This window comes from Thermomyces dupontii, assembly GCF_041956625.1.
Source record: "Thermomyces dupontii strain NRRL 2155 unplaced genomic scaffold VTN31scaffold_1, whole genome shotgun sequence".
Classification (NCBI taxonomy): Eukaryota; Fungi; Ascomycota; class Eurotiomycetes; order Eurotiales; family Trichocomaceae; genus Thermomyces; species Thermomyces dupontii.
Window position 1 is genome coordinate 3,537,843 of NW_027192307.1, and position 23,105 is coordinate 3,560,947.

Here is a 23,105-nt window from a genome sequence, read left to right on the forward strand (position 1 = left end):
GATAATTGACTGATCACACGTTCAACAACCAAAAAGGAAGTATGAAGTCCGTGTTTTGTATGCAGGACGGTTTCGACACCTGATCATAACAGCCAAAATGTCTTTGTAAGTCACACCTCTGTGACCGGCGGTCGCTGCCCCGGATCAGTACTAATATATGCGCGAGTGGATACGGAGTACATTGGTTTAGCACGAGGATCTTCACTTCCAGTTCTCCGACCACGTTGCTGCACCTCTGCCAAAACGGCAACGGGTGGCGCCTTATGGGGCAACCTAAATTGTGGGATGGGTGTCCGAGTCTTTTTCTGAGACTGAGCACTCAACCGGGTTTGCCTCTACATGGTGAGTCTCTGGGTAAGTAGTATACTGTAGTACTGTACTTACTTATTGAGTATTCTTGAGTTGCCTTGGAGGTTGGACATCCTCGTTGATGGCGAATGATGTACACAATCGTACAGAGTCATCTCTCTCTCGCTCTGAGATCGGCAGTTTGCGAAATGCAATGTGTGTAAGCATGCTGGCCGTGCTTGAGCGAGTCGAACCTTCAAAGCATTCGTCAACACGCTGAAGGCCCGGATTGGTCTGAACATTTCTCTGCAGGTCACTCCATCTACCAATCAGCGCTGCCTGGTCGAGCCCCCCGCCTGCTTCCTAGGCGACCCGACCAGAGATTATGTCCTTGCAATGAACAAACCAACCTACCGATGTGAAATCTACCTATGTATACATAAGAGTCTGAAGACTGCAGGAAAGATCTGAACGCGGCGAAAGAATGGTGAGGTGAACCTCATCTCTTGACAATCAGGAAAACCACATGATAAACTAACAAGTGATGACTCAGCTAAGTACTCCGTACCTGTTGCTTTCTTCGGTGGGTAAGTTAGCTGGGTAAGTTACTCCCCAACTTGTAGATTATGTAGGTTAACTCAAGGTAAAACCAATCAGAACACGCCATCTTATCGCTATCGGCGCAATCCGGTTATTTGGTCCATCGTCCACGTGGCCCGCGTTCAATAGCGATGACAGCTGGGACAGTACTTACATAGTGGGAGTAGTACTCGATAGAGGTAGTTTTCGTCGTTACCTCGGCTTCCCATTGTCGACATAGGCAGCAGGCGGGTTCACCAAGTAGTACTTGTACAAAGTCATGGGATGTGATCAGATTACTTGCAAGAGAGCGATCGCTCCTATTCTCTCTGCCTCGGTAGGCTAATCCTCTGAATTCATCTGCAGCCAATAGTAAGTACAATACTTTCAAGCGAGTTCAGGGCGTGATCGAGAACAAAGACGTCAAGTACTGAATACACAGTCATGTAACCGGGAAACTCACCAAACTCACGAACCCGAGGACGAGGAAGTAATATACGGAGTAACTACTAAGTACTCCCTCGAAAGCGAGTTTGTCGGCAGAGGAACCCACAGAATCGTCGAGCGCATCTTTCCCCAAGACCGTGGAAAAGACGGACGTCCCTCCCCCAACCCACACAACCCGGGAGGAAAACGACTCGGTAAGCCGAATTTACGTGAAGCACGAGACCGAACTTTACAACGTGATCGGCCCGGATCTGCGCATCCCACGGTTTCTCGGTTTCGATGAGGATACCTTCTGTCTCACGCTCGAGGATCAACTCTCAAAGTGCTAGTACCCAATGGAGATCTGGATGGGTTTATCCGACGGCACGGCGATGTTTGGGCGCAAATGCCGTCGGGTTATACTTTTCACACCCAGGCGACATATATGAACCAGTTTGTTATTGATGTCTCCGGTCCTGGCTCATTGGTCTATCACATTGGGAGTGGTCGCTATTCCTTCGAGGATGAGGCCGCTTATAGTTCCGAGGCGCAGACACGATTCTGTGAAAGTACGGAGCAATTCAATCAGTATATCTAGACACTAGCGACTGTTGGAGTTGGACAACCAAGGACCACTCGGACAACACGGACATATTGCGAGATGTAACTTCATCGACGACAAACTACTGCTTAGAAAAGTTCAGATGGATGACATCTCACACTCATTATTAAGTGTTTCTAAACAGAGCCACGGACATTTTCAGTGCAATGTAGGGTTCAGATCTCAACTGCTGTTAACGTGGACGGCTCGGACCTTGCGAGCAAGAGGCCGAGCCGCCGAGGCTACACGAACAACTTGTCCAGGCACGACAGGAGTACATAGTATTGTCCGTCAGTTCTCAGGCCGCTGGCCGTAGACAACATAGCTGCGAGTGTTATCAGTGGTTAGTTGTCCAGTGTATAGTAATGCCGGATAATAGCTACGACGACACTTACAAGTCGAACATCATGTGGATGTTGCGGTTCCGCCCGTCGGCGCGGGCTTTGCTGGCAAGGACAATGACTTCCTCCTTGGTCCACTTCTTGAACCGCGTCAGAGGTGCCAGGGCTGTGGCCTCGAAGCCGTTCGCTTCGGCCTGGGTCTGGTTCCAGGCGCCGACTTTTTTCTGTCTAAGAGGTCAGTACTAGAGTGTTGTTTTGATTGACGGTTTGGGGGCAAAGGGGGATGTCTGACAAGGTGGGGATCCTTTGGCCAAACGCCGTAGGGAAGCAAAAACTTCTCCACATGGATGTTCACAAACCCGGCCTCCTTGAACCACTGCTCCAACTTGGGCCCGGGACTCACTTCGTAGCCGGCCTCCTCGAACGCGCCCCAGACTTCGTCGTAGTATTGTTGGAGCGCGGTGCCGTTGAGACTGCCGTCTGGAGACATGGGATAGCCGTCCCATTCCTGGAATTCAACCCAGCCGCCGGGCTTTACTGATCTGCTTTTTGTCAGAGTTAAAGAAAACGGAGAAGTTTTGTTCGCTTACCGATAGCACTGCTTGATCAGCTTCCCAAAGTCCCTGATCGAGATGGTCAGGAATCGCGCGTGGATAAAGTCAAACGGGTCGCTTTCATATGCCCACTCCGACTCGATGTCGTCCACAAGAAACTTCACATTCGGAGGAACCCTGCAAACCCCCATCAGTCGAGCGACTTGGCTACGAAATCCTAGGCCAAACTGACATAGTCGGTTGGACCGGGCTCAAATCACAGCCGATTACCTGGCACGGCCAACATCCCGTCTCAGCATTCTGACCATCTGGGATCGCTCCCCTTAGTATTCCTTACCTCGGCCTCGGGGTGTTGGTCCGCTTCAGTGAGTCAGCATCCGAATCATGCGTCGGCAAAACCCAAACAAACGTACCGAAATCAATTGCCCAGATACCTGTCCCAGTCCCCAGGTCAATCACCCGCTGCGGGTTCTTGATCGGGGCCAGGTAGAGCTTCCGGTGCAATAGCGTGAGACAAAGTTCATGAAAAATGTCCAGGCGGTCATTTTCTGTCTCGTCGTTCGGAAGCAGATAAGCTACGAAATAACGATCAGCTTGCAGATCTTGGATGGTCAGGCAAGAAGCAGGTCTTACACCCATCACGGAATTTATGATATCGACGGCCATTCTCATGGCGATAATCAAGCACCGATGATGTCAGCGATGCGCTGTACGACGACCTGGATGTTGACGAAAATGTCTGAGCATGCTTATGGTGGGTTCCAGAGCACCATGGCGTTGCATCACGTACAGTTCATCGCCATAAGAAGAGTCATTCTCATACTGCGCGACTCAAGTCAGCAATGCATCCTGGTGTACCGCAATGGAGAGCTCTCGTACCGAGGTGTCCACTTCAACGTTTGCCGGGGCATTGTTGATGGTGGTTGTTTGTTCCGCCATGGTGGGATAATTGCCCGCTGAATTCCAGGGAGACTGATAATTGACTGATCACACCTTCAAGAATCCAAATAAAAGGTACGATGAAGTTCGTGTTTTCTATGCCGCACGGATCCGAACAGTTCCCAAGGGCTGATCGCAACAGCCAAAATAAATGTCTTCGTAAGTTGCACCTCTGTGACCAGCGGTCACTGCCTCGGATCAGTATTTATGTGCGCAAGTGGATAACCTACATATACCTGCACACCAGGATGTTCACTTTTAGTTCACCGACGGCGTTGCTGCACATCTGCCAAAAGGGTAAACGGGTGGCGCCCTATTGGGTAAATCGTGACACCGGTGTCTTGCTCTAAGCACTCTTGCTGGGTTTGCCCTCTCCACGGATTAAGTCAACGTGTACGTACATACTCCGTATGCACAGTAAGTACTTAAAGAAGTGGCTAGTGGCTACTCCAGAGAACAGAGATAACTACCTACCAACAAATCGAGACCCGAGTCATGGATTTGGATCGGGGAGAATATCGAAGAACTTGGGCATTGCCAGTAGCCTCTGGAAGCGGCCCTACGTCAAGACGGTTGGGGTTGACAAGAGCGCCTCCATACTCGTTGGTACTACATAGGTAGGTTTGGCTGCCTTCGAGGATGGAGGAGATCCTTGTTGATGGCGAGTGATGAACGGAGTTCTCGTTTTGAATCGATCTCTTTCTGTGATTGGGAGTCAAGCGAGTCGAACATTGGGAAGCATTTGATGAGTTGGTGTGCACATCGCCCCGTCCCTTTGCAAGTCACTCGTGCCAATCAGCGTTGCCGGGTCCAGGTCCTGCCGCTTCCCGGCGGCCCGATCTGAGCCTAAACGCGGCGGAAGAAGCCACTGTATAATCTAACTTCGTCTCTTGACAATGAGGAGAACCACGTGATGAGCGACCTTGAGGTAACCAATAGTAGTTACAGTTGTATGTAAGTACGGAGTAGGTTAGGTAGACTGGAACCGTCTGAATCAACACATCTCTCTCTCCGGGAGGTTCAGTCTCTTTGGACTCTTTACCTTCCAATCCAATAGCACTCGTATGTACTCCGTACTCCGTAGTACGGCTCAAACTACGGAGTATAGGATAACCAATCAACAAGATAACATGCATAACCCAATCATAACCTCATATCTCAGTCACTGGAAAGTGGAAACGAGGAAAACGCCAAGAAACGCTGGCTGGAACTTACACTTGATTGGCTGAATGGGTCTGGGCACTGGAAATAACTAGGAAATTGCATACCAGTACATACGATTACAGGGACCTACCTCTACCTTACATTTACCCTAGGTAGTGAGTGAGGAACGTTCATCTTGAACCGCTTGTGCACTGTTCGGCCGCCGGGGAGGAGAGTGGAGGCAATGCCTGTGGATGCGACACAATCTTATCTGATCGTGGGTGCCCAGCTTGCCGCAGACTAGAGTTCGGTACAGGAAGGTTCTGCCAGTCTCTCTTGATGAAGATATGAGCCGAACGTGGATCGGATTCGAGGATGGACATGATCCGATCGTACGCGGATCGTTGGGACTCATTCAGGAGCCGCTCATCATCGAACACCGACTCCCGCACAGCAGCCACATCGAACGCCTTTTCACCTTGGATTAACCTCCAGGATTTTGCCGAGGATCGGTCGGATGCCAATCGAGCTGGAATTCCTGGAGCCCGTAGCCTGCCAACGAATATCCATCTTGTTGGAGTGATTAATGCATTTTAGAAAGACCGTAGTCTCTGGCTTTCTGTTTCTCGGACCAATCCGCCGGAGGGACACTTTTCAGACGCTCCTCTCCTTCGATCCGCCGCAGCAGGCCGTCGCAAAACGGAAACCGAACCGTTCCCGCAGTCTCGGAGCGATAATCTTGTCCAAGGCCCCGAAGATCAATGCCGAGGGGAACATCGAACGCAAAGCAGGACCAACTCGCAGCTCCCAAGCTTCTTCGAAGCAGAAACCCCAGTCGTTGTTGTGGGTCAGGACTCCTGCGGCCTAGCACGCCTCTAAAACGTGGGGTAGGTGATCCCGTCGATGGTCCCTCGACATGGGCATCAACGAGATCACTGAATACATCAGTGGGCGTTGGTGGGGAGCCATGGAAGGAGCTCGGACAGTTCTCGGGTACCCCAAAATGGTGCACTATCCGTAAGTATTGCAGTTGGTTGTGCACCTGCCGGGTCCCCAGGCCGTCAACTGGGATGAGAATGATGAACTTGATGAGATCCGGTGGAAGATTGGAAGCAGAAATCGCAGCTCCAGGTTTTCTTCAAGCACAACCTCGAGAATCCTGACGAGATGCTCCTCTACCAGGAAATGGCGAGGTTCTGCAGCTGGGATAATTTGTACATGATCCGTGCTTTCCGCACATTCTGCTTTCTGGCCCGTCTACTGACTCTTTTCCTGTAGCAAGCGACCTTGGCAGAAGCGGCAACGGGCTTCAGAACAGATTGGTCACATGCACCTCTGTCCCCGAGGCTGTCCGGTTACTACTATGTGCGGTGTCTGCGGACCATGGTTCGCGGCCGCAAAAGTTTCGAGGACCTGCGGACTATCAACGGAGTCACGTATCCTACCTTTCTGGAGGCGTGTTATGCGGCAGCAGTCCTAACCCCTGACAACGACTGGAACTTCTGCTTCGAGGACACTTGCGAGTTACGTGGGATCCGCCGTACGTCCGATATTCTTCCCGACTGATCCTCTCTCTATTTCGCCGACCCGGGATACTTCCCAACAACATTTCCGGACCCCACAGTTACCGGGAATGATCGATCATTTGGGTACGCAGTGCACAATGCATCGATCGCTAAACGACGAAGGACGGGGACGAATAACTATCTTATAGAAACAACATTGAAAGGTAAACTCCCGTCGAATATCGAGTACATAAAGGCACTTAATCGCGCCAAAAGAAAAAAAATAAATTCGATGTCTCACCGTACTCTCTTGACGCATGGCAACCTCGCCCACCACAACATCCTCGTGAAAAATGGACAAACTACTCGTTTTCTGGGACTGGGAAGCAGTCTGGTATTCCGAGTCTTGAGAGTTCACCGCACCGCCCAGGCTCGCACCGGAACATCACCGACGTTAAATAGAGACACACACACACACACCCTTTCACTCACCGCCGGCCCCGGCCAAGGGGAAGCTCGCGAAAGATCTACTGGAAGCTCATGAGGCGGAAGCCAGGAGGAAAAAGAACAACATCGTCAAACTGGCGACGATCCTTGACCAGCTTGAGGAAGTCATCAACATGATGGGGGAAGAGGGACAAACCGAAGCCCAGGCCCTGGCCAAACGCGTGCAGGCCGCAGTCCAGGAGGCCTTCGTCAACAAAGACACCCGGACCCCCGACACCAAAACCCCGAAGCAAAAACAGGCACCGGCGGACAAACCTCACACCGCAACAACGCCCACCTTCGCACAAATTGTGGCCAAAAATACAACCCCTACCCAAGCCAAGGTGGCACCCACAAAAACATCCAAGACCGACAGGCCAACTCGCGTCTTCATCCGCCTTCCCCCTGATCACCCGGCCCGCAGGGCGAGCGTTATCGACACCACGGACAGGCTGAGGAGACAACTTCCGCAACCACTCCCCGCCCTAATCAAGGGCGTGCAACACATTCCAACGGGTCTGGCCATCATCCCGCGGGACAGCCAGAGTACTGAACAACTCCTCGCAGCAGAGGAAAAATCGCGAACATACTCACGGGTGCCCGGATAGAAAAGGAGGAGTACTGGGTCACCTGTCTAATCCACGGCCTCCCCCGAACCTACCAAGCGTTCGATGGAAGGCACCAAGAACTCACGGTTGAGCAAGCCACCGCAGAGTTCGAATTCAAAACCAAAGTCAAACTGAAGCACAGCCGCTGGGCCAGAGCTCAAGGATACACCGACAGCAAGACCCTCGTAATGGCAATTGCCGCCGAGGATGCGAAAGAACTACGCGGAAGCGTAAACCTATACGGCTACATCCTCAAAATCCACAAGATGGGTCCTCGGGCTAGAATCACACAATGCACCAAGTGCCAGCTGGGACTTCTTCCATCAGGAACGAACCTGCAACCGCAAACCGCGCTGCAGAATATGCGGCACAAAGAGACACAGGGAAGGTGATCCCTCCTGCCACAAGAAAACCGACGAGGGTTGCAAATGCCCCGACGGATGCGTCAACTGTCTGGGACCACACGCGGCCGACGACCCGTGCTGCCCCGTCCGACCCCAGACCAAGAACGGAGCCGTCCAGAGGGTCCCAAAACATCAGAAGAGGGACATCCGCAAAGCACAGAACAGCGCATATCGGGCAAAAGCCAGCCAGACAACATGCGACAACCCTCCCACGCAGAGGAACGCAAGCCAATCACCCGCAACAACAACCGGTGCGGCACAAAACTCCTTCTCGATGCTGATTGATAATGAGGAGGAGTACTAGAGCTCCCCCCTGCCTGCAAGTGATGCAGGCCAACACAGGGATCAAACGGGACTGGCACGACGCCGCGCTGAACCTAGCATACGAACCGAGGATAGATGTCCTCATCGTTCAAGAGCCCTACGTCGACAAGGACCTTTCAAAGAGAAAAACGCCAAAACACCCTGCCTACCAGACCTTCGTCCCGATCGAAACATGGGACAAGAGGCCTAGGGTCGTGACTTACGTCAAGAACCACCCCCAAATCAGAGCGCACAAGCTAGCAGGACCATGGATCCCAAACCGGGATATGCTACTGCTTCAGGTCACAGCATGGGGCACGCAAACACGCATCCTGAATATATACAACGCGCCATCCGGAGCCGAAGACCCGGGTCAAGGAATAAGCTACACACCCGGCGTCGACGGCATCCCGAACGCGGTTATCAAAAAGGGCTGGAGACTCATAAAAGACCCGGTCGTGCGCCTTTACAAGGCGTGCGCCAAGGTGGGCTGGCACCCGACAGCCTTCAAAGAAGCCCTACTGGTGGCCATACCCAAGCCACGCAAAGACCCAACACTGCCTAGATCCTACAGACCCATTGCCCTACTATCCACACTGGGCAAGGGTCTGGAAAGGGTCTTTGCCAAGAGATTTTAGCGTGAATCGCCCTCCGAGAGAAAATCCTACACCCCAACACTTCGGAGCACTACCGGGCCCCTCCGCCACAGACCTGGCGGCCGCGCTCATACACGATATCGAAGAGGCAAGGATACAGGGGAAAGACACCACCCTCCTCACACTCGATATCAAGGGGGCCTTCGATGCAGTCCTCCCCGGTCGACTAATCAGATGGCTACAGGACCAAGGATGGCCCACGAGCGTAGTTCGCTGGGTCCACAGCTTCGTGACGGGCCGGAGAGGCAGAATGCGACTAGACGGCTACACGGGAGAGCACTTCAGCATAGACGCGGGGGTCCCGCAAGGATCCCCAGCGTCACCGATCCTCTTCATGCTCTACTTACAGCCGCTGTTCCACCTGGGCAACCCGAGCCGGAAAAGCATGCGTTTCAGATACGCGGATGACATCGCGATCATCTGCACGAGCAAATCCCTCGACTCGAACATCAGAGTCTTGGAAAATGACTTTGAGCTCCTCAACAACTGGGCCAACGAGCAGGGCCTGGCCTTCGAAACCAACAAAACGGAGCTAATGCACTTCAGCCGCCGTAAACATGGCCAAAACCCGCCCATCACGCTCAGAGCCGGGGAGACCGCACAAACAATCGAGGCGACGAACACAGAAGGCGCAGTCAGGTACCTCGGGATATGGCTTGACCGGACGCTCACATTCAAACACCACGTGCAAAAGATGGCCTCAAAAGCCACCCGGATTACAACGGCATCAGGGCACTCGGCAATACAGTCAGAGGCGCCCCTGTCCCCCTCCTGCGACAGGTCATCACAGCGTGCACCATCCCCACGCTCTGCTTTGGCGCGGAGGCCTGGTGGCAAGGTGCGACCCGAACGGAGAAAGGAAAGGTGATCTCCAACCGAGTCGACGGCCTGGCCGACAAGCTTGACAAAGTCCTCAGGGAGGCCATCAGAACAGCACTACCGGTCTACGCGACAACACCAACCCCGGCTCTCCATCGAGAAATGGGCATCCCCCCGATGGAACTGATCCTGGAACACAAGACCGACATGTACGCCACCAGGATCCAGAGGCTGGACAAGAGACACCCGGTACGCCGGCGTAGCTCCCGGACGGCAGGTCAGGAAGTCAAAACACGCCTGGCTAGAACAGCCCAGAAGGCGAGCGACACGGAGTCCATCGACGGGACACTATGCCCGCCGCGGAAATCCCCCCGCGCGCCCCTAACACCCAACCAAGGGCCAAGCAAACAACATGCGGCAGACCAATTCAAAAATTGGCTGAAATGGCTCAACCCACTCGACCTGGTGGTCTTCACGGATGGCTCGCAGGTGGACGGACCCCGACGTGGCACGGGGGCAGGATGGGCCATAGGCTGGGGAGACGAACACCCAGTCAAAGTCACCGGAAACCTGCCGATGGGACAAGCGGAGGTTTTCCACGCAGAGGTCATGGGAGCACTGCAAGGCCTCCTAGCGGCCACTCAACTCGAACAAGCAAGACTCGCAAGGGACATATACATCTGCCTGGACAACCTCGAAGCGGCGAGGAAACTAGGCACAGTCCCCCCCCCCCCCCCCCACATCCAGCCAGAGCATTTTCGCCCAATTCGTGGAGGCGATGGAAAAGTGGGAAGCAAGAGAAAGACTCTCCGGCCCTGGAAAGGTCATCATCAAATGGGTCCCAGGACACACAGGGATCACAGGGAACGAGGCCGCCGACAACGAGGCGAAAACCGCGGCCCAACAGGCGGCTAACCAACACAGTGCCCCTGCAACGTTTGCCTTCCGCCGCCGAGAAATGAAGGGGAAAGCAAAGCGGGATTTCGAGAACTACTGGGCGGCCAAGGCCCCCAAAAAATACAAGGAACTCGACATCCCGCTCCATAAACCCAAGACAGAATGGACCCTTCCGCGATACACGCTCGGGAAGCTACTCGCGACAAGAACAGGCCATGGGGACTTTGCCTGGTATTACGAAAAGCGAGGCCTTACAGATGCAGAACTGCACTGCACGTGCGGCCGTCGCAAAACACCAGAGCACTTCTACACGTGCCGGCTCGCCCTCAGGGCACACACGCGCAGACACCGCTCAGCGCTGAACATCCGCGACGTCCTCGCGACCTCAAAGGGAGCCCTGGAATTCCACAAATGGATCCAGGCCACCTCCTTCTACGAAACAATCTATCCCATGCACAGGCGGAACGCCTGAGGACAGACTACAGCAGACCTCTCTCCACACCTTTTACTTTTTTTTTTTTTTTTAAATTAAAAAAAAAACATCCTAGAAAGCACGTACCCAGTGTTACCCTCCTTGCACAACCACACGTGAGCACATTGCCGATGTAGCATCAGTAGCTCATTCACTATGTGGCTACATGTATATAGGTAGTCCTTAAATAGGTGTCAGGGTCTACAAAGGCAAAGCCCAGAGGTGACCTAATGTACATGAGAGGGGGAAGGAAAGGAAAACAGGTGGAGTGACGAGTCGTGTGAAAGTAGGCGACAGGGGGTCACGTGATACATCACGTGAAATAGATGAAGGTCACGTGGATCTGGTCCCGTGACCACTATGGTCAATAATCAACTTAACCAAATCTATTATCGGAAGGAAAATCGGTCCGAAGGGAAGAACCTTCCATCAGTTCTTCATTTGTTCTTTGAGGTTTTCCTGACAGTACGGTTATTGTATTGAGCATTCGTTACTTCTCACAAACTGATACTACTCGTGTGCTGTCGCTTAGTCATCATAGCCTGTTTATTGAGTTTTACAACACACACACACACCCTTTCACTCACTTCGTTCGTTTCAGGGCAATCAAGCCTGGACGACCCTGAAACGAGCGCGTGAATTTGCCTTCGGTGAAGACAAGGAGTCCTTCCAGCAGGTCCCGGTCCTACTTGAGAGAATGATGATTTCGTACCCATCAAGGTACCCCCTACTATCGTTCGGAAGCAAAGGATGGATCTTTCAGATTGCTTATTGCTCCGGGCCCGACTGCGGAAGCTTTTCGTTATTGCCGTCGCTTCATCGACCTCGACGGCACATATTGGAGGAACCGTTGGGACCTGCGACTGCTGTTGGCAGTGGCGCGGGACGGAGAGGATGAGGTTTTGCCTCTTGCTTGGGCCATTGCGCCATCAGAGTCAGAAGAAAGCTGGCGGTTTTTCCTGAAACATTTCGAGGCGGCGTTTCGAGAGGTCGATCACGAAACAGCTCTCGTCGTTTCTGATCGTGCGAAAGGTTTAGAGCCCGCGATTCGGGCCGAGTTGCCGCGGGTCTGCCACACATATTGTGCGCAACACCTAGCGGAAAATATTATGACGACCTTCCACCCCAGAGACAAAGTTCGGAACCTTTACTGGCTGGCTGTGGAAGTTCCCTCCAAGAAGCGGTTTGACACTTGCCTCAAACGAGTCGTCAAGGCTAGGCCTCGAGGCAAGGATGTCTTCGATTACCTCGACAGAATTCCGCCGCACACATGGGCACGGCATGCGATTCCTTTGCCGCCGGTACGGTCACTCCACGTCCAATATCGTTGAGTCAATCGACGCGGCATGGATACCAAACGTCAGAGAGGCTCCTGTCCTTCAGGCTCTTATTGAAATCTGGCGCACTATGATGACGAAGTTCTATGAGCGGCGCACACGAAAGTTTCGCCGGAACTGACAGATTACGCGCATATATACATTCAAGAACAAGACAGGAAGGCAGGCCAGCTTTCAGTCATGCCGAGCACGGATGACTTATACCAAGTCCGAGACGGAAACTTGGTATTTACAGTCGACATGGCAGATCAGACGTGCACGTGCGGGGAGTTCCAGGAGATGCAACTCCCATGCCATCATGCCCTTGCAGTTCTGCGGTACCGCAACCGCTGTCGGCGTGATCTTCCTCGCCGAACGAAGGACTTCGTTCACCAGTGTTACCATCAAAGTACATACAGAAAAACATACAAGTCTCGTTCGCTCCTCTTGATACAAATGATCTAGAAAAAGATGAAAATTGTGGGCCTTGCGACCTTCGGAAACCACGAGGTCGGCCTCGGAAGAGACGCCGACAGCATGGAGAACGCATTTATATACGAGTGAATCGCTGCTCTGCGCCCCACGGAGAAGGGCATACTCGGCGCAGCCTGCGGTGCCCACGATTTGGACTCGGGGAGTACGTTTACTTCCAGACCTCGGGGAATGAGAATTTGGCAGAATATTCCCGATTGAACTTCTCGGTCTTCGTCGCCCTCGAGCGATTCTTCGTGGTCTTCCTTGTTGAGGCCACTATTACCCTTCTCCCACACTGACTCGAGCACCAGTCACCGCCTCAGAGCCCCCATCGCGCCGCTTGAATTTGGAACGCAGGCCTCGAGGGCCATCTCCTCCTCCCTGACCGCAAGGCAAGCCAATGAAACCAATGCCTTGCTGGTTCCGGGATGATCCAGACTGTTACGACCTCAGGACTAGGCACAGCTTTTTACTGATCGTAGGCTGTCAATCTAGCGCAGATCTGATTCAGAACCCGAAAGATATGTAGTACAGAATAAGGTGTCCAGAGAGGGCGGCGACTCGGTAATGCACCGCGCTCTGTAGGTCACGTGCCCAGTGAGCCCTAGCCCCACTGAGTGACGCTAGCCTAAGGCAGGAACTCCTTTGGGCTCTAACACAGAGAGCCTCCAAGCAAATCCTGCTCTTGCAAGGTATAATTGGAAATACCTTTGTTTCTTTGTCTCCCGCGTTGATATATGGAGGAATTGGAAAGGGCTTTGCGAGGGAGGCAATCATAACTAGGTATCAAGGTATATACTCTAGGTTGGTACAGTCGAACCCCATTGTAGCGATACAATCCGGCAGCAAGCTGCACATGTCGAGTCTTATCACGCCTGGAGCTTTGCCCTTGATTCCGACGATCTCGCACGCTTTCAAGGGCGCAGACAGTTCTCGAGTACGCTCATCATTTGGATAAGGGTCTTTCAATGGACAAGTGGTTTATTATTTATCGCTGGCTGTCAATTTGCAAGTTCTTGAGATGTTGCTCGTTTTCAAGGCTCGCACCTTTTTGGATGATTTCTGGAAGAAGCAATGGCACGGGATGGGGGTCTCTGCACCTGATATGCTGTTCTAATGGTTCTGTACTCATGTATCCAGCATCTGTTGTAGCTGTTGACTAGACATTTATAGTCAGATCATGGATAACTAAGTACCTACAATATATGTACAGTATGGTTGGTGACTTGGTGAGTACAGTACACCGTTTACAAGCGTGGTCACCCCAAACTCAGATGCAACTATGTACCTAGAGGTACCTAGGAAATACGAGGGGTGGGTCGCCGCTTCGCGGCGGCCGCGGGCGCAATGCTTAATATCCTCGCCTTAGGCTTCAGAACTGTGTACAAAAATTTAGTGAGAGCATTGCAGCAAGTCCACCATGAGGTTCTTTAGCTTCAGAAGTTGTGCTTGGTAGATGCGGTCATCAATTATGCAGATCGTCATATGTCTGATCCGGAGGCCGGCCAGACAAAATCAGGAAGACACCGGGTGATGAGAGAAAGGAAGATTTCGTAGCAGCAAGTATCTATGTCTGAAAAACAGCTACACCGGATGGCATCCGCGATCTGGGTTATGCTGGCTGCTACAACATCATTAGCTGGGACCTCCTCGCAGTTGCGATTGGCAAAGTTGGCCGAGGCATGCGAAGCAACACAACCATGCCATTTGCAAAGCAGCACCTTGGCAGGATATTGCATCAGCACTGTTATCAGTCAAGCGAAGGTTCTGCAAATCAAAGGTTAAGGTACGCCCGCTATGCCGCAGCTCCAGCGGAGAGGCCCAGTGTCGATGCCCCGATTATCCGCACTCGCGTGCGAGGGGAGAGGGTCGACACGTTGTTCGGAGTGGGTGAAGTCAATGTCACCGCGGATCGAGTTAGGAGACGGACCGTGTGAGCAATCAAAATCTCGCAAGTCTCGCACTCACTGGAAGTAGTACTGGGGACAGAGTTCACGCTCTTTTCGAGAGCCCAGACGCATCTGGTTCACGTAGGTATGGATGAAATCCGAGGGCACCCAACTTCGAAAACATCTGGCGGACAAAATCACTGCAAAAGGGAGCCCGTCATCAGGATAGAAATCCGTGATTCGAAGGGCATGAACCCTCGACGACCGTGAAGGCTTTCTACCGCGGAACTGCTTCCAAACAGGGAGTCTGCAATGGGCCGAGTGTTCGGGCGCAACCTCGAACTTGGCAGCGCCTCGATCGGCCCTAAGCTCATCAACGAATGAGAAAAGCTTGGGATCAATTGAGCCAGCAGCATCAGCAGGAGCATAGGCTGCACGATAATTCGAAGCAGCAGTTCAAGCGTCGAGAGTTTTGGGAGATCATTTCTCGGAGTATCCATATGGCCCCATAGAGAGAGGAAGAAGCAAACGCCAATCCAGGAACAGCTAGCTCAGCACGTATCAGTCGTTGGGAGATTGTGGGTGTTCTGGTCCCTGGTCTGATCCAGCAACTTCTGACCGGGATTGAACTGGAACCGGGACTTGGAGAGAGGCCGGATTTCCGCCGTCGCCTCCGTCGCCTCCGTCGCGGAACGACACTGCCGGGCGCAAGGATGGCAGTCCCGGATCATCCTCTCCAGACGCTCCAGCAGAGCCAGGTCCAGATTAGGATTGTTGCGGTGGCGCTGGGCGGCTGCATCCTCAAAGCTGTAAAAATAGATCTGCGCGTAGATCGGGATGTTGTCCCGGGTTCCTCGGGGCCCAGTAGTGAATACGCATGACCGTGGATCTGGAACGCAAAATGATTCTGCCGATTCGACCTCGCATCATCATCGTCATCGAAATCCGTTTCTGCGTTGAACGACGTAAACGCGATGGCGCAGTTATATCGACGGATGTTCCTGCGGAACTCCTTGGCGGCCTCGGCATCCTCGGCGGACAGATCCGTTCGATGGCGATCCAGCAAAGACCTCAGCGGTTCGGGCGGCTCCTGAAACTGCGACAATCGCACGCGCCCGTTCTTCCAGCAAGGTTCAAACCCTCCTCGCCGCATCTCAGCTCGCCAGGGCAGGGCCCCGCAGTGCCGGCATTCCACGTCCATCGCATCAAGATCATGGGCTGGGCCCCATCTGGCACTGTTGCTGATCAACGCCAAACCGAGCCGCGACGGCTGGCCCACCTCCCCTTGCAAACCCGGGCGGCGGCGGCGCTGTTCGGCAGGGCAGATGTCAGCGAAGTGGACCGGAATAGAGGAAGGAAGGGTCACGCACGCAAGTGCGAGAGAACAGGGAGTCACCAAACTCCTCCGGCGGATAAGACTCTTCGCACCGACGGCATTCCTGCAACACGCGGCCGCTGCCAGTCGTAGTGGTGGCCTTGGGCGGCGACGGCTTCACGGCACGGTGGGCAGATCCTGTAATAATCCCCTTGCCGAGTGAGTTCAAAGACGGCCAGCTCTATCCAGATTTTGCAGTAGGCGCATTCCCGACGCTCCGCAGGATCACAGGCGGCGCAGGCCCGAGCGTGGTCGAGTTCCGCGCGAGGTTTGACGGTCGCGCACTCCGGACACATGGATCGCTTGAGTTTTAAAGCAAAGCGTAGTCAGCAGGAGGATAAAGACCTGGAATCGCGGGGGGCTCGGCACGAACGGAGCCGGCCGCGTCGACGCGCCGTCGCTTCCGCTGAGGGCGCCCCTGAGGCACGTTTGGATCAAGCTCGCGCAACGGACGGCGCGACATCTACCAAAAAATATCGCTGTAACCAGATTGTCGTTATAACTCATACCTAATCTATAGCCAGGTTTGACTGTACTTCAGGTCTCTCCTATTTCGTGCCACCTAGAAATGCCAGTCAAGCGAGACCTGTTTGCCGAGCTTATTTTCAGCGTCTGCAGCAGTCAGCTTCGGGTGGGATTATCCCTTCAAGCAAGTAGGTCCTCAGACTTCCTCATGTCCTTCAAGTCTGCTGAACTAAAGGACTTATCATTCACCCTACAGATGGCGCTCCTCAAACCCGACGGCACTCCGTACGAATTTGAAGGGCATCTAGGGAACGGAACAAATTCCATAGTCTTCCAGCGGGGTCCCTATGCGCTGAAGGTCCCTAAGATCAGAGACCTTGCCGGGCTTTCAGGCGAGGAGCTGGCGGACACCCAATACCTGAATTCTATGAATCGAAAGATCCTGGATCGAGAGAAGGCGGTATATAGACGGATTGGTACGTGCGAAGCGATTGCGGAATGCGTCCAAATCTCAGATGAAGGGATCCTTCTTCCCTGCTTCAGTCAAGGAGACCTCGAGAGCTACATCAGGGAAAGGAAGGAAGTTGCGCAACCACGCAAGGTGACCTGGATCCTCTCGGCAATCAAGGCTGTGCATCACCTCCACCACACCGCCAAAGTTCTCGTTTTTGATATCGCACCCCGGAATTTCCTCCTCACTGACGACATGTCCCTGAAGATGATCGATTTCGGCCAAGCTGCTCTTTTCCCTCTGGATACCGATATTACCACTGCTAGCGATGATGGGTTGACGGTTCAAGTGGATATCTTCCACCTTGGATGCACAATCTACTCAATCGCTTCGTGGAAACTATATGAATGCAATCTCATGGACTACAATTACAAACTTCCTCGACTTGAAGATCTCCCAAACGTGGATGATTGTTTTTGTGGGGAGATCATAAAAAATGCTGGTTAGGGAAGTATCAATCTGTGGACCAGCTTTATGCAGAAGCTCTAGCGATTCTCCAACCGCTCAACGATGTACATGTTGATGGTTGGCACACCATAGTCTTCAGCTTCTTTTCAAGACTCCTTCTGAGGTTCTGGGGAAAGTCAGAACCGGCCACAAAATATGCGTTTGGGGGCTGTGAAAGAATTCTAACTTGGGTTAGCGCCTCGGATGGCCTTGTCTTTAGGGTAGTGGTGAATCAGTCTCTTCGTTAGATTTCCTTGTCCATCTTCAAGACAGCGCGATCGTGATCTCGATATGCTGTCCACTTCTTGTTTCCGTTTTTTGGTACATACTCACCTCCGTACACGCACTCAGAATGTCACCCTGGAGACAATCGAACATCTCACGCGGCGACTGGAAGACTTCCGCATCACGATGACTGAATATCGCGCGGAATCGCATATCGAGACCCGGCAACGGGATCTCCCAGATGACTTCAAACCCACCGACGTGATCCAATTGATGGATGTTTTGACAACTGAGAACGCGGATCGCTGGTTCGCACACTTCGAAGCCACCATTCAAGGATTGAAGGCATGGTAACAGCAATGGAGGAACCCCAAATTGTACCACAAATGTCCGTGGCTCTGTGGTTAGAACCATCCACCGAGTAATGAAAGTGTGAGAAGTCATCCAGAATGATATCCCCTCAAGCAAGCCCGCTAGTGTCTGGAAAATTACTTTCACGAAATCGTTTCTGAGCTTCGGACCCGGTGTTGGGTGTCTGGAGCCGCGGATACTAGTAGCCACATCTTCGAAGGAAAAGCGACCACTCTCAATGGAATTGATCAACGGGCCAGGACCAAAGACATCAATTCACAATCTCTGGTTCATCTTTGCGGTCTGGGTGTCGAAAGTACGATTAGGTCACATCCTCGAGGGATATGGTACCTACGGAACAAGCGCAGTTTGACCAAGTCCCGAAAGGATACGATAACGTGATCTCATCTGAGGGATTGGGGGTTGGAGCGTTTCTGTGGTTACTCTACATAGCTGATCTAGATTAGGTTTTTTTTTTTTTTTATTACTTGCACGCCCTCGAGGTGACGGACCTACTACACCAATTTCAATATCCTTGCGTCGCCGAAATCTCTGTAGTTGCCGCAGTGCGGGATTGGCGTTATGCATCCATGCGGCGGGAGTGCACGCACTTGCTCAACTTCTCGCAATCCTGGTCGGTGTGCAGCTTTGATGGCTTCTCGGCTTCCTTTCGTATCCTTGGAAGGAACAATAGTTACCGATAACCAAGGTTTTTTCGGGGGTTGGAATTGACGTCTTAATAGTACTCTTCAGATGAAGTAATTTTTCGACTTTCACCCCCCAACCTCTCGAGCAATTACATACCGGGTGTAATGAGCCAATTCCTGGATCCACGACTCCAGCTTTTCGCAAGTGAACATGAATACTATGGAGGGGACCGACAAGCGATCGATCCTTTTCTCATTCGCGGTAAAGCGGGCGGAGGCCTGACGTTCTTGGTCTCGAGGACGTATATTCCGGAGGTAGTAGAAGGAGAATACTATGCAATGCCTTCTAGCGCCTGCTTGCTTCCATTATGCCAATCCATAGGTACTAGGGACTTCGGGGCCTCTGCTTTCACCGACCCTCGCGCGGCATTCTCTGGACTGAATAATGAATCATTACTTAACTACCTAGTGCGTTGCCAAGTCAAGCTCTCATTCAGTACTATGTGGTAGCTCGACCAGTTGGTGGGAGTAAATGTACCATTAAGTACTTCGTAGGTAGAGCACTGAAAGGAAGAGGAGCCAGTTTGAAGAAGCAATAACTGTTATGTACCTATCTAGAGGTACCGTATATACCTGTACCTGTACCTGGTAGGATCAATGACGTCAGAGGCTCAGAGTCAGGGCCTTCAGGGGGATGATCACTAATCTAGCCGATTCAGGCTAGCGCCAGGTACGGATACGTGAGCACGATACATAATCAAAGACGCTAAACCGTATCAAGAATTACATATTACGCATACCAGTGCTTCCTAATTGGTCATCACCACTTGTTATCTGCCACACAAGTTTGACCTGCTATCGAGTCGAGAGAAACAGCATCAGATCTCTTCGAATTAGCTATTAGCTAAACACAAAGTTGAATCGAAGAAATTATGCACAGCCGTCCTGATGGAGTATATGTACCCAAAGTATCATCACCAACCCATGAAAAAAACTCATGATGAAAAAAAACAGATCGAACAAGAAGCCGGGAGAGTACTTGTATACAATCTGAATCCGATCCGTCCCAACCAAAGCATAAAACATGGACATGAAAAAAGAAATTCAGTATGTGCATGGATATGTTATGGACAAAGTAAACCGATGAAGTTTGGTACCCGATCAGAAGAGATGCTTCGTTTCGATGATATCCATGGAGAGCGGCCGTTCGCGCTCCACATGCATCCACCAGTCCCTTCCGTTGGCATGGGCATGATTCCAATGCCCGTTGCACGTATCACGGCCCCAGGGCGGGACCTGGGAGAAGGAAAACGGCGTTTGCGTTGTGGTGCGCGGCATTGACGTGGGAGACGACAATGAGGTTGATGTTGATGCAGACGATGAGTGTGAGGTCGCGGTGGAGGAGGAAGAAGATGAGGAAGAGGATGACGACCGCGTGCCAAATGCGGACCATCCTGCAAAGCGGGAGGCGGTGGGCGTTGCTGGAGACAAAGGGGAAAGTGGCGGCTCATCGCCGCCGAGAGCGCCGCTTTCGCGACGGTTGAGGGAGAAAGCGTGACTCGTGGTCAAAATGTTCTTCCACCGGATGATGCCGCCGTCGGCGTCGGAGCCCGGGATGTCCGGCCGCAGCACGAAGCGCGGGATTGTCACGTCCTGCGCGGGGTTTGTGGACGCCTGCACCCGGCCCATCACGGGGGGCATGCGAAACTCGAACAGCGTCCGGGGGCCGTCGGTGTTTTTGGGCGTCTGCTGCCCAGCGCCAGCCATGGTTGGCGCCGGTCCATCGCCAAAGATTTCCGAGTCCGTGTCGGAGGAGTCGTCCTCCAGCACGTTGTCCGGCACGTACGAGTCTGAGTGGTCAGTCACGACCATCTTCATCCCCGTCTCGGTGTCCTTGGCGGCCATGTCGATGAAGGTCTGCGCCCGGATGCGCGCTGAGGTGAGGTTGTTCCCCGCCGGCAACGCCATGGGTCGGATGCTCACCGATCCGTGCGAGCTCTTGGGCAAACTGTTTCGGTCCGACGGCAGCAGCGCCTGACCGTGAGCTATCGGCCGGCAAACGGACTGCAGGATTCCCGGAGGCTCGATATCCGATGGCGCACGGAGGTGCGTCAGGCGCGGGAAGCCCGAACACAGGATGCTTTGCGCGAGATGGTAGTTTGGGGTATCCGATGGCTTGTGCGGGAACGCAAACGGCGGGGAATCAAGCCGGCTGAGAGCGTTGGAGGATTTGGGGCCGGTGATGTCCCAGTGCAGGTGCTTGAGACTGGCCGACGCGAGAACCGGTTGCAGCACCATGCCCTCCGATGGCAACACGGGGAGGCAGCTGGATTGGACGATGCTGAACCGCTCAAGCTTCGGCAGGGACGCGAACATCTTCGACAGAACGAGCAGAGAGCGGATGTTCTGCTCAATGATGGTGAGCGACTGCAGGCCACGAGCCTCCGGGCGGGAGATGTACTGCCCAATGCCGGCATCGGTGACGCCCGCAAGGCACTCCAGCCGCAGCGACTGCAGAGGCGGTAGGAATTGGAGCGTGCGGTCGGTGAACGCGTCCGCGTCGAAGCAAGAGATGGAGAGGTGTCGCAGGGACGGCAAGCGGTTGAAAATCCGCAAAAAAATCCCGTGTTCCAACGCGCTGGCCGAATTCCAGGAGTGGAGCGCGAGTGTCTCCAGGTTGGTCCAGCACACATGGTAATCGAGGAACTCAAAGACCTGCTGCGGCGACAGACTCCTCCTGCTCTTGGTCGGAGACCCGCTCCGAGCGGCGGTGTCCGGGCTGCTGCGGCCGCTGGTATCCAGCACGGGCTCGCCCAGAATCCATTTGTGCTCCTTCAACTTGCGCCGCGTGGACAGCGCATAGGTCAGCCGGTCAAACTCATGGTGGAACGAGCGATCGAAGCCAATCAGCCGCTCCAAGTTGGGGCAGACCATCACCACGGAGGCGACCAGGTCGCGGTACTCCTCCCACTGCGGATTCGGCTTCCCGTTGATCACCGGGGCGGCATCGAACTCGGGCACGCGCAGCTCGAGCACCAAGTTGGCCAGCAACTTGCGCTCGCGTAGCGTGCGTCGCAGGAGCTTCAGCCGACTACCCTTTTTCAGTCGATGTTTCTTCAACTGTGACGGCGAGTCGGCGCCGACAATGTGAATCCGCGAGTACCTGCAATGGCGAACAAAAGAAACCATCTTAGCCTTCGGCGCAGTCTAATATGGTCACGAGCAAAAAGAAAACCCACAATCGTTTCCGGACCGCACGATCCCATGTGCGATTGGTCAGGGCCAGAGCATGCAGGTCGCGCTGGAAGCACGTGGTGCAGCCGGACTGCTGGGGCGACTCATGCAGGGCCTGCAAATGGTCGAGTATACACTCATACACACGAGGCGGGAGTCGCTGGATCGCGGGCTCCCGGGGCGTCGGGGGTACCGGAGCGTGCTTAAACAGACGATACGCAGGTCTGGGCGACGTGGGAGAGACAGGCGACGGCGCCGAGTATATTGTCGGCGCCGTGGAGGAGCTGTAGGCGCTATCGGAGCTGTAGTTGCTGGCATAAGAGATGACCGAGGGGCTGCGAACGGACACGTCGTCTGCCGCGACGGGATACGGCTGCTGGCTGTTATTACTGTTGCTGTTGTTGTTGTTGAAGGTAGACATGACAACCGGACCGGGGGTCTGATTTGGATGGCTGGCCACAACACTCATGGTGACCGAGGGGGGCCGTTCATGGAGAGACCCTAGCCTATTGTTTTTCCTTTTTTTTTTTTTAAAAAAAAAAAGAAAAAAAAAATCAATCACGATCGTTATGCGTCCAAATTGAGCGGTGCGGGCAAAGAAGTTCAATCCACACTCAATCTTGGAGTAAAGTAGAGCCGCTGGATCACGGCTTGGAGGAAGAATCAACCCAACTCCCAAGCATGGCGCGTCCTTTTTTTCTCAGGGGGAATACAGTAACTAGGGCAATCCGGCTGGGGAAGCGATTAATTTTATTCCATTCCGTAGACCATCATGCACTACTCCCCACAGGGCACAGGGGCCAAAGGCCGCCATGGCCGATCCCTGAGCTAACTCAGGCTCGTGGTCCAGCAGCAGTGCAGCAGACGCTCAGATCAACCTTGAAGAGACGCCGGCAGTGGAGACCTCGTGCGGGGCGAAACGAACCACAGCGTGGCCGGAGATATTGCCGTTGAACTTTGCCCTTTGACGTGCTGAACTGTTTGAATTAGAGTACATACAGAGTACCTACCTAGGTTATAACCTACTCCGTACATACGGTGTATATAATATATTGTATTGCCCATCTATTTCCTGCACTCTGCACAATTGGCCCCGATTGTGCCGCACTTTGAAGGTTACATAATCCATCCAGACGAAAGAAGGAAACGA

General features: G+C 53.3%; 9 protein-coding genes across 9 annotated transcripts; 5 read left to right on the forward strand and 4 right to left on the reverse strand.

Moving 5' to 3' along the window:
* Positions 1 to 110: 110 nt before the first annotated feature.
* VTN31DRAFT_1328 (uncharacterized protein) lies at positions 111 to 590 on the reverse strand (the record flags this gene model as incomplete). Its single annotated transcript, XM_069401373.1, has 2 exons — positions 111 to 333; positions 385 to 590. The coding sequence occupies 2 exons, from the start codon at positions 588 to 590 to the stop codon at positions 111 to 113; spliced, it is 429 nt and encodes a 142-aa protein (XP_069264184.1).
* Positions 591 to 2,185: 1,595 nt separating this feature from the next.
* VTN31DRAFT_1329 (uncharacterized protein) lies at positions 2,186 to 3,728 on the reverse strand (the record flags this gene model as incomplete). Its single annotated transcript, XM_069401374.1, has 10 exons — positions 2,186 to 2,219; positions 2,290 to 2,459; positions 2,528 to 2,777; positions 2,826 to 2,966; positions 3,022 to 3,059; positions 3,127 to 3,149; positions 3,203 to 3,364; positions 3,423 to 3,508; positions 3,580 to 3,611; positions 3,669 to 3,728. 10 exons carry the CDS (start codon positions 3,726 to 3,728, stop codon positions 2,186 to 2,188), a joined length of 996 nt encoding a protein of 331 aa, XP_069264185.1.
* Positions 3,729 to 6,996: 3,268 nt separating this feature from the next.
* Positions 6,997 to 7,470, forward strand: VTN31DRAFT_1330 (uncharacterized protein; the record flags this gene model as incomplete). Its single annotated transcript, XM_069401376.1, has 1 exon — positions 6,997 to 7,470. The coding sequence occupies one exon, from the start codon at positions 6,997 to 6,999 to the stop codon at positions 7,468 to 7,470; it is 474 nt and encodes a 157-aa protein (XP_069264186.1).
* Positions 7,471 to 8,200: 730 nt separating this feature from the next.
* Positions 8,201 to 8,815, forward strand: VTN31DRAFT_1331 (uncharacterized protein; the record flags this gene model as incomplete). Its single annotated transcript, XM_069401377.1, has 1 exon — positions 8,201 to 8,815. The coding sequence occupies one exon, from the start codon at positions 8,201 to 8,203 to the stop codon at positions 8,813 to 8,815; it is 615 nt and encodes a 204-aa protein (XP_069264187.1).
* A 268-nt stretch (positions 8,816 to 9,083) lies between these two features.
* VTN31DRAFT_1332 (uncharacterized protein) lies at positions 9,084 to 9,701 on the forward strand (the record flags this gene model as incomplete). The annotated part of the gene is made up of 1 exon (XM_069401378.1): positions 9,084 to 9,701. The coding sequence occupies one exon, from the start codon at positions 9,084 to 9,086 to the stop codon at positions 9,699 to 9,701; it is 618 nt and encodes a 205-aa protein (XP_069264188.1).
* A 113-nt stretch (positions 9,702 to 9,814) lies between these two features.
* On the forward strand, positions 9,815 to 10,567 carry VTN31DRAFT_1333 (uncharacterized protein; the record flags this gene model as incomplete). The annotated part of the gene is made up of 1 exon (XM_069401379.1): positions 9,815 to 10,567. The coding sequence occupies one exon, from the start codon at positions 9,815 to 9,817 to the stop codon at positions 10,565 to 10,567; it is 753 nt and encodes a 250-aa protein (XP_069264189.1).
* A 4,860-nt stretch (positions 10,568 to 15,427) lies between these two features.
* On the reverse strand, positions 15,428 to 15,901 carry VTN31DRAFT_1334 (uncharacterized protein; the record flags this gene model as incomplete). The annotated part of the gene is made up of 1 exon (XM_069401380.1): positions 15,428 to 15,901. One exon carries the CDS (start codon positions 15,899 to 15,901, stop codon positions 15,428 to 15,430), a length of 474 nt encoding a protein of 157 aa, XP_069264190.1.
* An 895-nt stretch (positions 15,902 to 16,796) lies between these two features.
* Positions 16,797 to 17,498, forward strand: VTN31DRAFT_1335 (uncharacterized protein; the record flags this gene model as incomplete). The annotated part of the gene is made up of 1 exon (XM_069401381.1): positions 16,797 to 17,498. One exon carries the CDS (start codon positions 16,797 to 16,799, stop codon positions 17,496 to 17,498), a length of 702 nt encoding a protein of 233 aa, XP_069264191.1.
* A 2,384-nt stretch (positions 17,499 to 19,882) lies between these two features.
* On the reverse strand, positions 19,883 to 22,424 carry VTN31DRAFT_1336 (uncharacterized protein; the record flags this gene model as incomplete). Its single annotated transcript, XM_069401382.1, has 2 exons — positions 19,883 to 21,884; positions 21,961 to 22,424. The coding sequence occupies 2 exons, from the start codon at positions 22,422 to 22,424 to the stop codon at positions 19,883 to 19,885; spliced, it is 2,466 nt and encodes an 821-aa protein (XP_069264192.1).
* Positions 22,425 to 23,105: the final 681 nt, after the last annotated feature.